The sequence below is a fragment of the Danio rerio genome, chromosome 12 (genome assembly GCF_052040795.2).
Source record: "Danio rerio strain M-AB ecotype USA chromosome 12, GRCz13ab, whole genome shotgun sequence".
Lineage (NCBI taxonomy): Eukaryota > Metazoa > Chordata > Actinopteri > Cypriniformes > Danionidae > Danio > Danio rerio.
In genome coordinates this window covers 47,837,186-47,849,883 of record NC_141032.1, presented here as the reverse complement: position 1 = coordinate 47,849,883, position 12,698 = coordinate 47,837,186, and the positions used below count along the sequence as shown (strand labels likewise).

General features: G+C 34.1%; 1 protein-coding gene across 2 annotated transcripts in view; it reads left to right on the top strand.

The window, feature by feature from the left end:
* fdxr (ferredoxin reductase) overlaps positions 1-12,698 on the top strand; it is a 41,226-nt gene that overhangs the window by 25,796 nt on the left and 2,732 nt on the right. For both annotated transcript variants that reach the window (XM_087276941.1, XM_087276940.1), the window contains 3 exons: positions 1,176-1,354; positions 7,621-7,792; positions 9,674-9,847. In XM_087276941.1, the coding sequence (XP_087133067.1) occupies positions 1,176-1,354; positions 7,621-7,792; positions 9,674-9,847 (525 nt within the window). The remainder of the gene's footprint in view (positions 1-1,175; positions 1,355-7,620; positions 7,793-9,673; positions 9,848-12,698) is intronic.

Sequence of the window (12,698 nt, the reverse complement as noted above, 5' to 3'; positions counted from 1 at the left end):
TTTACCGGTATTTTGGAATGGATGTGTGAATGCTCTTTTCCGGAAAATTTCAGTAACGTCCTCGCCTGTGTGAACAGCGCTTTTTTGAATATACCGGAAAAGTCGTTCTGGAAATTTTCCGGATATTTACCGGTATCACTGTGTGAAAGGGGCTATTGACTACAGCTCTCATCTGATTGGCTGAAAGGTACGAGTTGCCCTGCTTCTGGCAGGACAGTCTTAAAAATACACACGCACGTATCCAGGGGGAGTCGTATGTGAAAGAGGATTTGCACATTCTCATTCAGGATGAACTCACAAGTTTTAAACATTCAAAACTTTTTGTACACTCTTATACATTTGCAAATGTTGTTTTGCATTTGTGAAACGTATTTTATGAAAATGTATTTTTATTTTGTGCACGTGAAATTGATTTGTGAATATAAATAAATATTTTACGCACATGAATTTGGCTACGCATGTGTACATCGTGTCTCTTGCGTGAATTACTTTTGAGACTTTTCTGACTCCATACTCACATCCTTATAAATCCTTGAAAGGAAGAATTTCTCCTCTGGGCCACTCTGCGGCTGTCTGTTGGCCTCATAAATCCACTTTTGAACCGTGTGATTACATTCCATGTTAAATGTAGCATGTAAACCAGCTTGGACATCTTAAATGGGGCCTATTATGTTTCTTTTTACACGATGTAAAAAGTCTCTGATGTCCCTGGAGTGTGTATCTGAAAAAACCACATAAATAATGTTTTATAACTCTTTGAAACTGATCCTTTTAGGCTTTAAATAAAGTTGTGCCACTTTGGTGACTGTCGCTTTAAATTTAAATGAGATTGTGCTCTTTTCAGAATAGGGTGGAGCTACAAATGCCTGTGTGTCAGCATAGTAGCAGATTCAAAAACAAGACTAACATCCTATGCTAATGAGGGAGAGATGGTCACTAGTGGGCGGGGCTTTCCCCATCTCTTATGACATACAAAGGGAGAATGTCAATCAAAAGTGTTTCTGCAGACTGTTTTAATCAAGTCTGATAATGGAAAATACAATTAATACTTTTTTATTATTAAATGCTGGTTATATTCACACACTGCTGACACACAACTGTGTTTAAACCTCTTATAAAAGTGACTTTTGCATAATAGATCCTCTTGAAAGTGCTTCTGTATGTGTGTTTATTAGAGCTCCCGAGACCTAGAAAGAGACTGACGGATTTAATGATGAAGGCCGTGAAGGAGGGAGGAGATGAAAAACTTGAGAAGTCCTGGGGTTTCCGCTTCTTTCGCAGTCCTGTGGAGGTTCTCGCAGGGGCTGATGGAAAAAGAGCTGCTGGAATCCGACTAGCCCTTAATAAACTGGAGGTAAACATGCATGACATTTAAAGGGATAGTTCACCCAAAACTGGTAATTCTGTCATTATTTACTCACTTGTTTTAAAGCTTTATGAGTTTCTGTCTTTTGTTAAAGACAAAAGAAGATATTGTGAAGAATGCTGGAGTCTGTAACCATTGACTTCCATTTGTGTTTGTTTTGAATCAATGGTTACAGGTTTTCAACAATTTTTTCATTTTTGTTCAATAGACAAAAGAAACTAAATATTCTGTTATATATATATATATATATATATATATATATATATATATATATATATATATATATATATATATATATATATATATATATATATATATATATATATATATATATACACACACACACACACACAATCATTTGCCATGGCAAATTTAGCTTATTTATTTCCCCTATAGCGCATGTGTTTGGACTGTGGGGGAAACTAGAGCACCCGAAGGAAACCCACACCAACATGGGGAGAACATGCAAACTTCACACAGAAACGCCAACGGGCCCAGCCGAGACTCAAACCAGCGACCTTCTTGCTGTGATAATACTAATACCATTACCATTTTAAAAATAGACCTGATCAGGTTGTATAAGATGTAGAATCGGCTATTCAAGACTTACACACTCATATTTAGTGATAGGGGAAAAAATACCTATTCGTAACTTGTGTAAGAATGTTTTGACGATAAAACATATTTTAATAGAATCTGTATTTTTACATTTTTAATCAGGAGATGTTTTAAGGGAAATGTGTATTATGAATAGGAATTTTAGAATATCATTATTTAATCTAATAGATTGTATATGACTCTTTTCAGTGTTGTTATTTGTATTTTTTTTGTGCAATCAACGTTTATTTAGAACTGATATGATTGCATTGTATATTTAGTATAGGCTTTTCCATGAATATAGCCAATACTGCTGATATGGCATTAAAAAACATCAATCAATCAATCAATCAATCAATCAATCAATCAATCAATTAATATATCAATAAATTGATAAATCAATCAATAAATTAATAAATAAACCAAAAAATTTATAAATCAATAAAATAAATCAGTAAATTAATAAATCATTAAATTAATTAAATAATATATCAATATTTCAATCAATAATCAATAATTAAATAATAAATAAAAAATAAATCAATAAATGAATGAATGAATAAATAAATAAACCTGTAAATAAGCCAAGAAATTAAATCAATAAATTGATCAATAATCAAATCAATAAGTTAAATACTAAATAAATTAGTTAGTCAATGAATAAATCTATAAATAAATCAATAAATAAAACAGTAAATAAATTAACAGCTCGGTAAATAAATCCATAAATTAATGAATAATTAAATCAATATATCAATAAATTAATAAGTCAATAAATAAATCAATAAATTAAAAACAAATCAACAAATAAATCAATCAATAAATCAATAATTAAATGAACAAATTAATTAATAAATCAATAAATTAATCAATAAGTTAGTAAATGGATAGATCAACAAATAAATACATTAATAAATCAATCAATGAATAAATCAATAAGTCAATAAGTAAATCAATAAATTAATAATTCCATTAATCAATAGATAAATCAATAAATTAATCAATCAATAAGTCAATAAATCAATTAGTAAATTAATCAATAAGTAAATAAATAAATCAATGAATAAATAAATTAATAAGTAATCAATCAATCAATAAATCAACCGATCAATTAATTAATAAATCAATCAATAAATAAATTGATTAATAAATGAAAAATTGTAAATCAATCAGTAAATCAATAAATCAATAAATAATCAAACAATAAATCATTCAATAAATAAATAAATAAATAAATAAATATATCAATAAAAAATCAATAAATTATTCAATAAAATTAATAAATCAATCATTAAATGAGCAAATAAATGAATAAATAAATAGAAACTCTCAAACCGCCTGCAAATATATGAATGTAAATGAATCTGAGTGTGCTTTGGCTGCCGCACACAGTCTTTTTATTTATTTGATCTTAATCATTTATTATGTTTTTTTGGGCTGATATAGAAAGTGTTGCGCAACACGAGACTATTTCTAATCTGTCTACATCCAGATAGTCCTGCTTGAGAGAGAAGAAAAATAATGTTATCACATGCTCACACTCCTACAGCCTCAGTCTCAGTCACGCTTGAGAATAGATGACAGCTGTGCAGACATTATTATTGTAGGGTTCAGTGGATATCTATGGCTATTTTTACATGAGGTTAAACTGCGGTTTCCGTGTGTTTTTACACGTTGCCTTTTGTCTGGTTGACATCAAATCTTGTTGACCTAATTAAGCATGAAGAATTGACATTGGTCGTCAGCTAAATAGAGAGCTCTGATTAGTTATTTCAGCAATAAATCAGAGCACGAGTATGACATTGTAAAGTGACGTAGCAAGTAAACAATTCAAGCCAATAGATATATACACTAGATATTGCATAGGGACCCTGAGCATGCGTCAATAGCGCCACCATATTTGTACAGTGCTCCCAGAACAAGTGTCATTCAACCGCACAAGTCAAAGACATTGTTACTACATGAAGATGCTGGACTTTAGCGCTGTCTACGGGTGTAGTAACGAGCAAACAAAGAAAACAAAGCACAAAGGCACAACATTTCATAGGTAACATTTTAGTATTTTACGTTTTTGTATGTTATAGACTTTTGTGCTAAGCAGGTAATGTTTTTGATGATAATACAGTCACTTACTGCTTTTTTGTAGGTATTGGCATGTTTGATATGTGTGACAGTTTTTGTATGTGTGCGCAAAACGTAGCTCCGGGGCCACTCTGTCAAAAGTGCATAGGTAGCATTGTTGCATTTTGCTTCACCCACTTCTGAAACCCATAACAAACGTAACATTTTCGCCACTTCAGAGGCGTGCGCAAAGTTTTGTGAGTTATCAAGCATGTTTAGACCCTGATGATGAAAATGGGGCAATTCCAATAGGGCCTATGCACCATTGGTACTCAGTCCCTAATTAGAGAACACTTTAATGCAACAGTTGGTAAGTTAGTTGTTAACTTTTAGCTGCATCTGCAGGTTGTCAGAATAAAAACAAGCTTTTCAGCCATTACGAAGAGCTGCTCAAACCAGATTTGTTATTTCTGTAATACTGGACGTTTTCACGAACAGGCTGGCTGTCATAAATAAACGTAGAAGAGGACAGGAGAATGTGGACAATGTCAAATTAAAACATCAGCTGAAACTGATCTGCAATTCGGCTCTGAATAGGGTCAAGATCTCTGTCTTTATCCAACAGCGTCTAGACTGAAAGCCACTGTAAGAAAAAAGGAAAGAAAACATCAAAGACCAGACTAACATTTACTGAGGAGTGTGTTGTGTCTACACAGAACTGGTCCAAACATTCACTTCAGTGATGAAAGTCTAATTGAGATTTACTGATTTACTGTTACTCCTTTAGCAGATGCTTTCATTCAAAGCGACTTACAAAACATCCGTTTTGCACACTCATCTGATTTTTTTTTTGCTTGTTAGATTGAGGTTAAAGAACATCCGTTAAACAAGTGAACATCTGATGGCAATTTACTTCTCTCTTCACACAGATTTAGACCAATGAGAAACTGTAACTGAAGGATGCTGGCAATGAAGTTGAGAATGCAACAGCAGTCTTATTTAGAAATAATCGGCCAGGCAGGCAAGGGTCAACAAGAGGTACAACGAGTATATCCAGGAAATCCAGAAGACGTAGTTGAGAAACAAGCAGCATAAACACAGAACAAGTTGAGGAATAGGAAACACTAAACAAGGCTAGGATCAGGAATCATAGCAAAGGAAGCGCTTCATAAAGTTTGAGGTTAATAAACAAACAGCAAGACTCAGCAAAGTGTGATCATTGGTGATCCGGAAACAGGTGTGTGTGGTGCATGATGGGATTTGTAGTTTGTAAAGTGAAAGAATTGTAGTACCTGTAATGGTGCATGTTTACCAGCGATCTGCAAGCCTTGCTGATGCTTGTGACAGCAACGGCCTTGTGTTGCTCAATACTCTCTCAAAGGGACTTTGCAGCCAGGCTCATCGCTGCCCAGTGACTTCAGGATGACAGAGGACAATAATAATTTAAGCTGATAAATGTAAAAAAAAAAAACTTGAGAAAAATCACAGATTTATGCCAAACTTTCTTCTGTCAGCAGGTGGCGCTATGACTGGCAGGTAGAGAAAAAGGCGAATGGTCAATACAGGTAGCAAGCAGCACAAACACAAAACAAGGCTAGGAACAGGATACACTAAACAAGGCTTGGATCATGGCAAAGAAACGCTTAGTAAAGTGACAAGTTAATAAACAACAAGACTCAGCAAAGTGTGTGGGAATGTAAGCTGCATGAATAGTCCATGCAATCAGTCTTAGATCAGCTACCAGCTGTGTGTGTGTAATCATCAGTGATTTGGAAACAGGTGTGTGTGTGTGTGTGCGTGTGTGTGTGCGTGTGTGTGTGTGTGTGTGTGTGTGTGTGTGTGTGTGTGTGTGTGTGTGCGTGCGCGTGTGTGTGTGTGTGTATGTGTGTGTGGTGCTTGATAGGATTTGTAGTTTAAAAAGTGACAGAATTGTAGTCGGTGTGATGGTGCATGTTGAATAACGATAACGAGCCTCGCTGATGTTCGTGATAGAAATGTCTTGTGTTGCGCAATACTCTCCATCAATTAGGCCCATATTGGCTAATCGGGAGCACTGGGAGAATTCTGGGAGTTTTTTTTTTCACCGCATGCGCTTTTGACAGTGTTGTTATTCCACCAGGATGAAATATGAATCCTGTTCTTGGCTGGCTGTACTTCAAATCATCAGATTAGTAGTAGGGTTGGGCGATGTTGACCAATTTGGCATTGTACTATGTGTTACGATTTTAAAGATGGTAATTCAAGGGAAAGCGGAGTACCATTATTTTTTGGGTGAAACACATAAGGAAACACACAATATCAACAAGTGAGGGACAAAATTCCTAGACCAGCTAAAGGCAATAAAGTGAGTTTATTTACAAAAATATAATAAATATAATAATATAATATCATAATATAGTAAATGCCAAAAAAAATGTATATAGAAAGATCATTAAATATTTACAAAGACACATTGAATTTCACAGATAACAAATGATAATCTAATGTGAAACATCGCGATGGACGATGTCATCGTAGGCGGGGGGTGGGGGTGGTTGTTGTTAAATATCAATTAATAAATAACAAATGAATTAATTGTAGCCTACCGTTTCCACTACCTGACCCACATGGTCTGCTTTACCCATAATCAAACCATAAATAAATAAAGTTGCACACAAATTATCACCTGTCAATCACTTTTTTTTCTGCGGGACTCTGTGTCGTTATCCGCTTGTTAAGTGTGACGTCATGCGAAGCGGCTTCCGGGTCCAATCGTTCTATTCAACTGTATGGGGAGAGTAATGAAATGGTAATAATAAACGTTTACAAAGCGATTTAATACTTTGAAAATCACGATCACAATATATATGTCCATGCCTAATATCCGATGGCCAGAAAGGGATACATTTTTTTATAAATTGTTAAAATTTTGGTATTTGTTATTCAGCAAGCCCAGAGATTTGTGATCATAAACAAATAATTTCTCAACTCAAATGAGTGGACCCGGAAACAGTATTACATACGTCACCAACACGTCACCACTTAACAAGCGGATAAGCAGCTTTTTTCCACAGCTGGTGGAGGAGACGAGAGTTAGTTTGGAGTTCACTGTAATTTGTTTTGTGATTAATGATAACTTCCTTGTTTTATTAATATTATGAGGAAATAATAACAAGTAAAGATTCTAGGGCTCGACTGTTTTGGTCGCATATGCGCCCGAAATTGTATCTATGCGACCTAAAAATATATTTGGAAGCATTTGTACTAGTGCATACATTTTTACTGTTTTCACTGCAAAATCCTCACTGTGTGCGCAGATTTAGGAGACATTTACGCAGAATGCATCTTTGCACCTAAAAATGCCAAACGCAGCACTCAGGAGCAGATAAACAGTTGTTATATGAACTTGCTGAAGTAAAAAAAGCCTGCAATGCTTGCCCCGCCTTTGTGCTCTTCTTATTGGCCCACTGCTCTAACTGAATGCAAATGATTGGTTAATATCAGCTGTCAATCACTCAGTCAGTGCCTTCTGCCTTCAGGAGCTACAACCGCAGAAATGTGAAGCGCTGAAGATGACAGAATGAAAATAACACTGACATTTCTGTGTTGTTTACCAGGGTGAGGGTGAAGGCGCGCAGTCAGTGCCCACCGGTCAGCTCGAGGATGTGGACTGTGGTCTGATCATCAGCAGTATTGGTTATAAAAGCCTCCCTATCGAACCCACTGTGCCCTTTGACCCCAGAAAAGCCATCGTGCCCAATGACATGGGAAGAGTGCAGGATGCTGAAGGTGAGAGGAGCATGAACATACAATCAAAATAATTATCCCCCTAGCTGCGTCCCGAATGGCACACTATACACTCATGCACTATGTACTTATGCATTTACACACTCAACAGGATAGTATATTTGTGTAGTTTCGTCCCAAATGGTACACTAATGTTTTTTTACTAAGCGGAAATTCAAACCATTTCCCTGATGGTGTTTGACGATCGTCAAATCAGTGAAATAAACGACCGAATTATCAAATAATACCTGCCGTGAGTAGAACCGCATTCACCATCGGGAGGCGCTATAATCACTCTCGTAGGAGAATTTTGCTTTCACCATCCAAAATAAATAAAGTTATCCAACATGTGCGCCCGATAGCTCCGCCCCTTCCGCTATGTAAGCAAACCTGCGGTCGTTGAGTGCGTGAAGTGTCCATCATTACACACTTCATTTTAGCAGCTGAATGAGTGCATCATCCGGGTAATTAAAGTGCACTTATTTATAGAGTTTTCAGTGTGAACACACTACTTACACTAATTATACTACAAAATGGCGTAGAATTGTGCATAAGTATGCGATTTGGGACGCAGCTCCTGTGAATTTGTCAAATATTTCCCAAAGTAACAATTAGCAGTAGTGTATTCACAAGTAAACATTTGTTGTTTTTTTTAGTTTTTGTAGTTAGAGTAACCTATATATATATATATATATATATATATATATATATATATATATATATATATAAAAATATATATATATATATATATATATATATATATATATATATATATATATATATAAATATATATATATATATATATATATATATATATATATATATATATATATATATATATATATATATATATATATATATATATATATATATATATATTTATATATATATTTATATATATATATATATATATATATATATATATATATATATATATATATATATATATATATATATATATATATATATAGGTTACATAATTATGTAGTATAAATAATTCATAATAAACAGCAAGAATGTCGTTGGTTCGAGTCCCAGTTAGCATTTCTGTGTGGAGTTTGCACGTTCTCCCCTGTGTTGGCGGGTGCTATAGGTGAATTCAGTGAGCTAAATTGGCCGTAGTGTATGAGTGTTTCCCAATATTGGGTTGCGGCTGGAAGTGCATCATCAGCATAAAACATATGCTAGAATAATTGGCAGTTCATTCTGCTGTGGTGACCACTGATAAATAAGGGACTAACCCAAAGGAAAATAATGAATATTTTAAGCAAAATATCCAAAGATAAGAAGTAGAAGAGATTATGTGGGTCTTTTTGGATTCTGGGAAGTTGTAGAAATTAAAAATGTAAAACAGGAAATACGTTAAGATCATTGTTTTTGGTTACATCCCTCAAAATTGTCTATATACCCATATATTTATCCATACAGTTGAAGTCAGAATTATTAACGCCTCTCTAATTTTTTTTTCTTTTTAAATATTTCCTAAATGATGTTTAACTGAGCAAGGAAATTTTCACAGTATTTATGATAATATTTTTTCTTCTGGAGAAAGTCTGATTTGTTTTATTTTGGCTAGAATAAAAGCAGCTTTTAAATTTTTAAACACCATTTTAAGGTAAAAATTATTAGCCCCTTTAGGCAAATTTTTTTTTCGATAGTCTACAGAACAAACTATTATGTTTAAAAATGTGCTAAAAAACATCTTCTCTCCGTTAAACAGAAATTGTGAAATAAAATAAACAAGGGGGCTAATAATTCAGGGGGACTTCAACTGTATATATCCACATATTTTGCATAATAACAAAAGAATATTCAATTGATTCAACAGTTGCACGTGCCTTAAAAACAATGAATCAAGAAATGTGTTTGTGTATTATTCTTCAGGTCTGTACTGCAGTGGCTGGGTGAAGCGAGGGCCCACCGGTGTGATCGCCACCACCATGAATGACAGTTTTGATACGGCGCGTGTTATAATTCAGGACATGGAGACTGGAAAGCTGGATGTCTCAGTCAACAAACCCGGAGCAGAGGCCATAACTGGACTTCTGCAGACACGAGGTCCGTTTCACTTACAAGCAAAACACACCAAAACCTGTAGTAAGCTGCAGCGTCCTGAAACTCTCAGAAATTATTCTTTTAATTTGAAAATTAAATATCAAATATTAGATTAGTTATTATTCTTTATGCATACTGATGAATTGCATATCTACATTACAATCATACTCTATTGGCAGCACATTGTTTATATATATATATATATATAAATATATATATATATATATATATATATATATATATATATATATATATATATATATATATATATATATATATATATATATATATATATATATATTTATATATAGTTGAAGGCAAAATTATTAGCCCTCTTGTGCATTGTTTGTCAAATATTTCCTAAATGATGTTTAACAGATTCAGGCATTTTTCACAGTATTTCCTATAATATTTTTTCTTCTGAAGAAAGTCTTATTTGTTTTATTTTGTCTAGAATAAAATCAGTTATTAATTTTTTAAATAATATTAAGGTCAATATTATTAGCCCCCTTAAGCAATATTTGTTTACAATATTGCAATATTGTCTGCAGAAGAAAACACTATATTCTTTAGATATTTTTATGTTGTGCGTTGACTTGTATAACTCCAAAAAAGAGATAAAACATGATTAATGGAAATAATTAAAAATTAAATTATAAAAGTTTATTTTTAATACTTATTTCATTGAAAGCTATGATTACAGATTTTGTATCTTTATTTCTGAGAGTGTAACATGAACTCTAATATCTAATATGCTACTGAATATAAACACTTAAACAATGTGCTGCCAGTAAAGTATGCTTCTATAGAAGACATGCAAAGCTTTAGCATGCATAAAGAATAATAAATAATATGCATATAAATATATATTCAAAAACATTATTGGGCAAAATAGTGCATTTTTAATAAAGTAACATGCTATGCTAGGTGGTAAATATCAATAAGTAAGTCTATTTAAGCAGTATTACATAAGTATGATGGTATTTCAGTACCATATTACATAATAATGGGCAGCACAGTGGTGCAGTGGGTGGCACAATTGCCTCACAGCAAGAAGGTCACTGGTTTGAACCCCAGCTGTGTCAGTTGGCATTTCTGTGTGGAGTTTGCATGTTCTCCCCGCATTCACGTGGGTTTCCTCCAAAGACATATGGTATAGATGAATTGGGTAAGCTAAATTGTCCGTGGTGTATGTGTGTGAATGAGTGTGTAGTGAAGTTTCCCAGTGATAGGTTGCAGCTGGAAGGGCATCTCCTGCATAAAACATATGCTGGATAAGTTGGCAGTTCATTCCGTTGTGGCAACCCCAGATTTATAAAGGGACTAAGCTGAAAAGAAAATGAATAATATTAATCATATAAATATGACATACATATGTCATACAATAATGGGATTAATCTAACACATTTACATTTTAATATTATGTTATAACAGTGTATAGATCATGCTTTTTTAATGTGTTCTGAAAATTGGAGATTAGGCATAATATTGCATAGACAAAGTCTGAGTAATGTCACAATAATGACAGCAGCGGCAGGTATAATTTTTCATAATTATTCTAATCCTCATCCTTATTATTTAAGTGCATTTACGATCTAAAGAGATCAGGAGTGTTCATGAAAGTGCATTAGTCACTCTTGACAATAAATGTCAAGAGTCCACAGTAAATACATCTTCCCAACATTGTTAAAAGGATTCAAATGATTGTTCACTCAAAAATGAAGAGGTGTGACTTTATTGTGAATGCGGTGAACGTTTTTAATTGACATATTTTACCCAGGTATGCACTTAGTCCACTTTTTCCACCACTGACTTGTCAAAAACAAAATGTAACCTACTTTATTACAATTCTCTGTAGCCTGATCAGTTGTTTAGTCACAAATTGTAGCTATATTATAAAGATATTAAGATGACACGCATTAATAATTATTTCTGGAGAATTGCTTTAAAGTGATGTGTGTTTTGAAAATAACCATGTAAATAATTTTGTAATCAATTCTTTAATACTAGATCATGGAGTTTATACCTTATATTTTTAGATTACTTATAGATTACTTGGGTAGATTACTTTTAAGTTGTAATCAGTTGGTAATGATTTGTTTTTGGTAAAATTTGCAGTCGTTATTATAGTCATTTTTATGGTAGTTATTATACACTCACCGGCCACTTTATTAGGTACACCTGTTCAGCCACTTGTTAACGCAAATTTCTAATCAGCCAATCACTTGGCAGCAACTCAATGCATTTAGGCATGTGGACATGATCACGACAATCTGCTGCAGTTCAAAGCGAGCATCAGAATGGAGAAGAAAGGGGATTTAATTGACTTTGAAGTGGCATGGTTGTTGGTGCCAGATGGGCTAGTCTAAATATTTCAGAAACTGCTGATCTACTGGGATTTTCATGCACAACCATCTCTAGGGTTTACAGAGAATGATCTGAAGAAGAGAAAATATCCAGTGAGCGGCAGTTCTGTGAGCGCAAATGCCTTGTTGATGCCAGAGGTCAGAGGAGAATGGCCAGACTGGTTCCAGATGATAGAAAGGCAACAGTAACTCAAATAAGCACTCGATACAACCGAGGTCTGCAGAAGAGCATCTCTGAACACACAACGCGTCCAACCTTGAGGCAGATGGGCTACAGCGGAACAGGAAACTGATGCTACAATTCACACAGGCTCACCAAAACTGGACAATAGAAGATTGGAGAAACGTTGCCTGGTCTGATGAGTCTCCATTTCTAGTGTGACAGTCGGATGGTCGGGTCAGAATTTGACATCAACAACATGAAAGCATGGATCCATCCTGCCTTGTATAAACTGTTCAGGCTGGTGGTGGTGATGTAATGGTGTGGG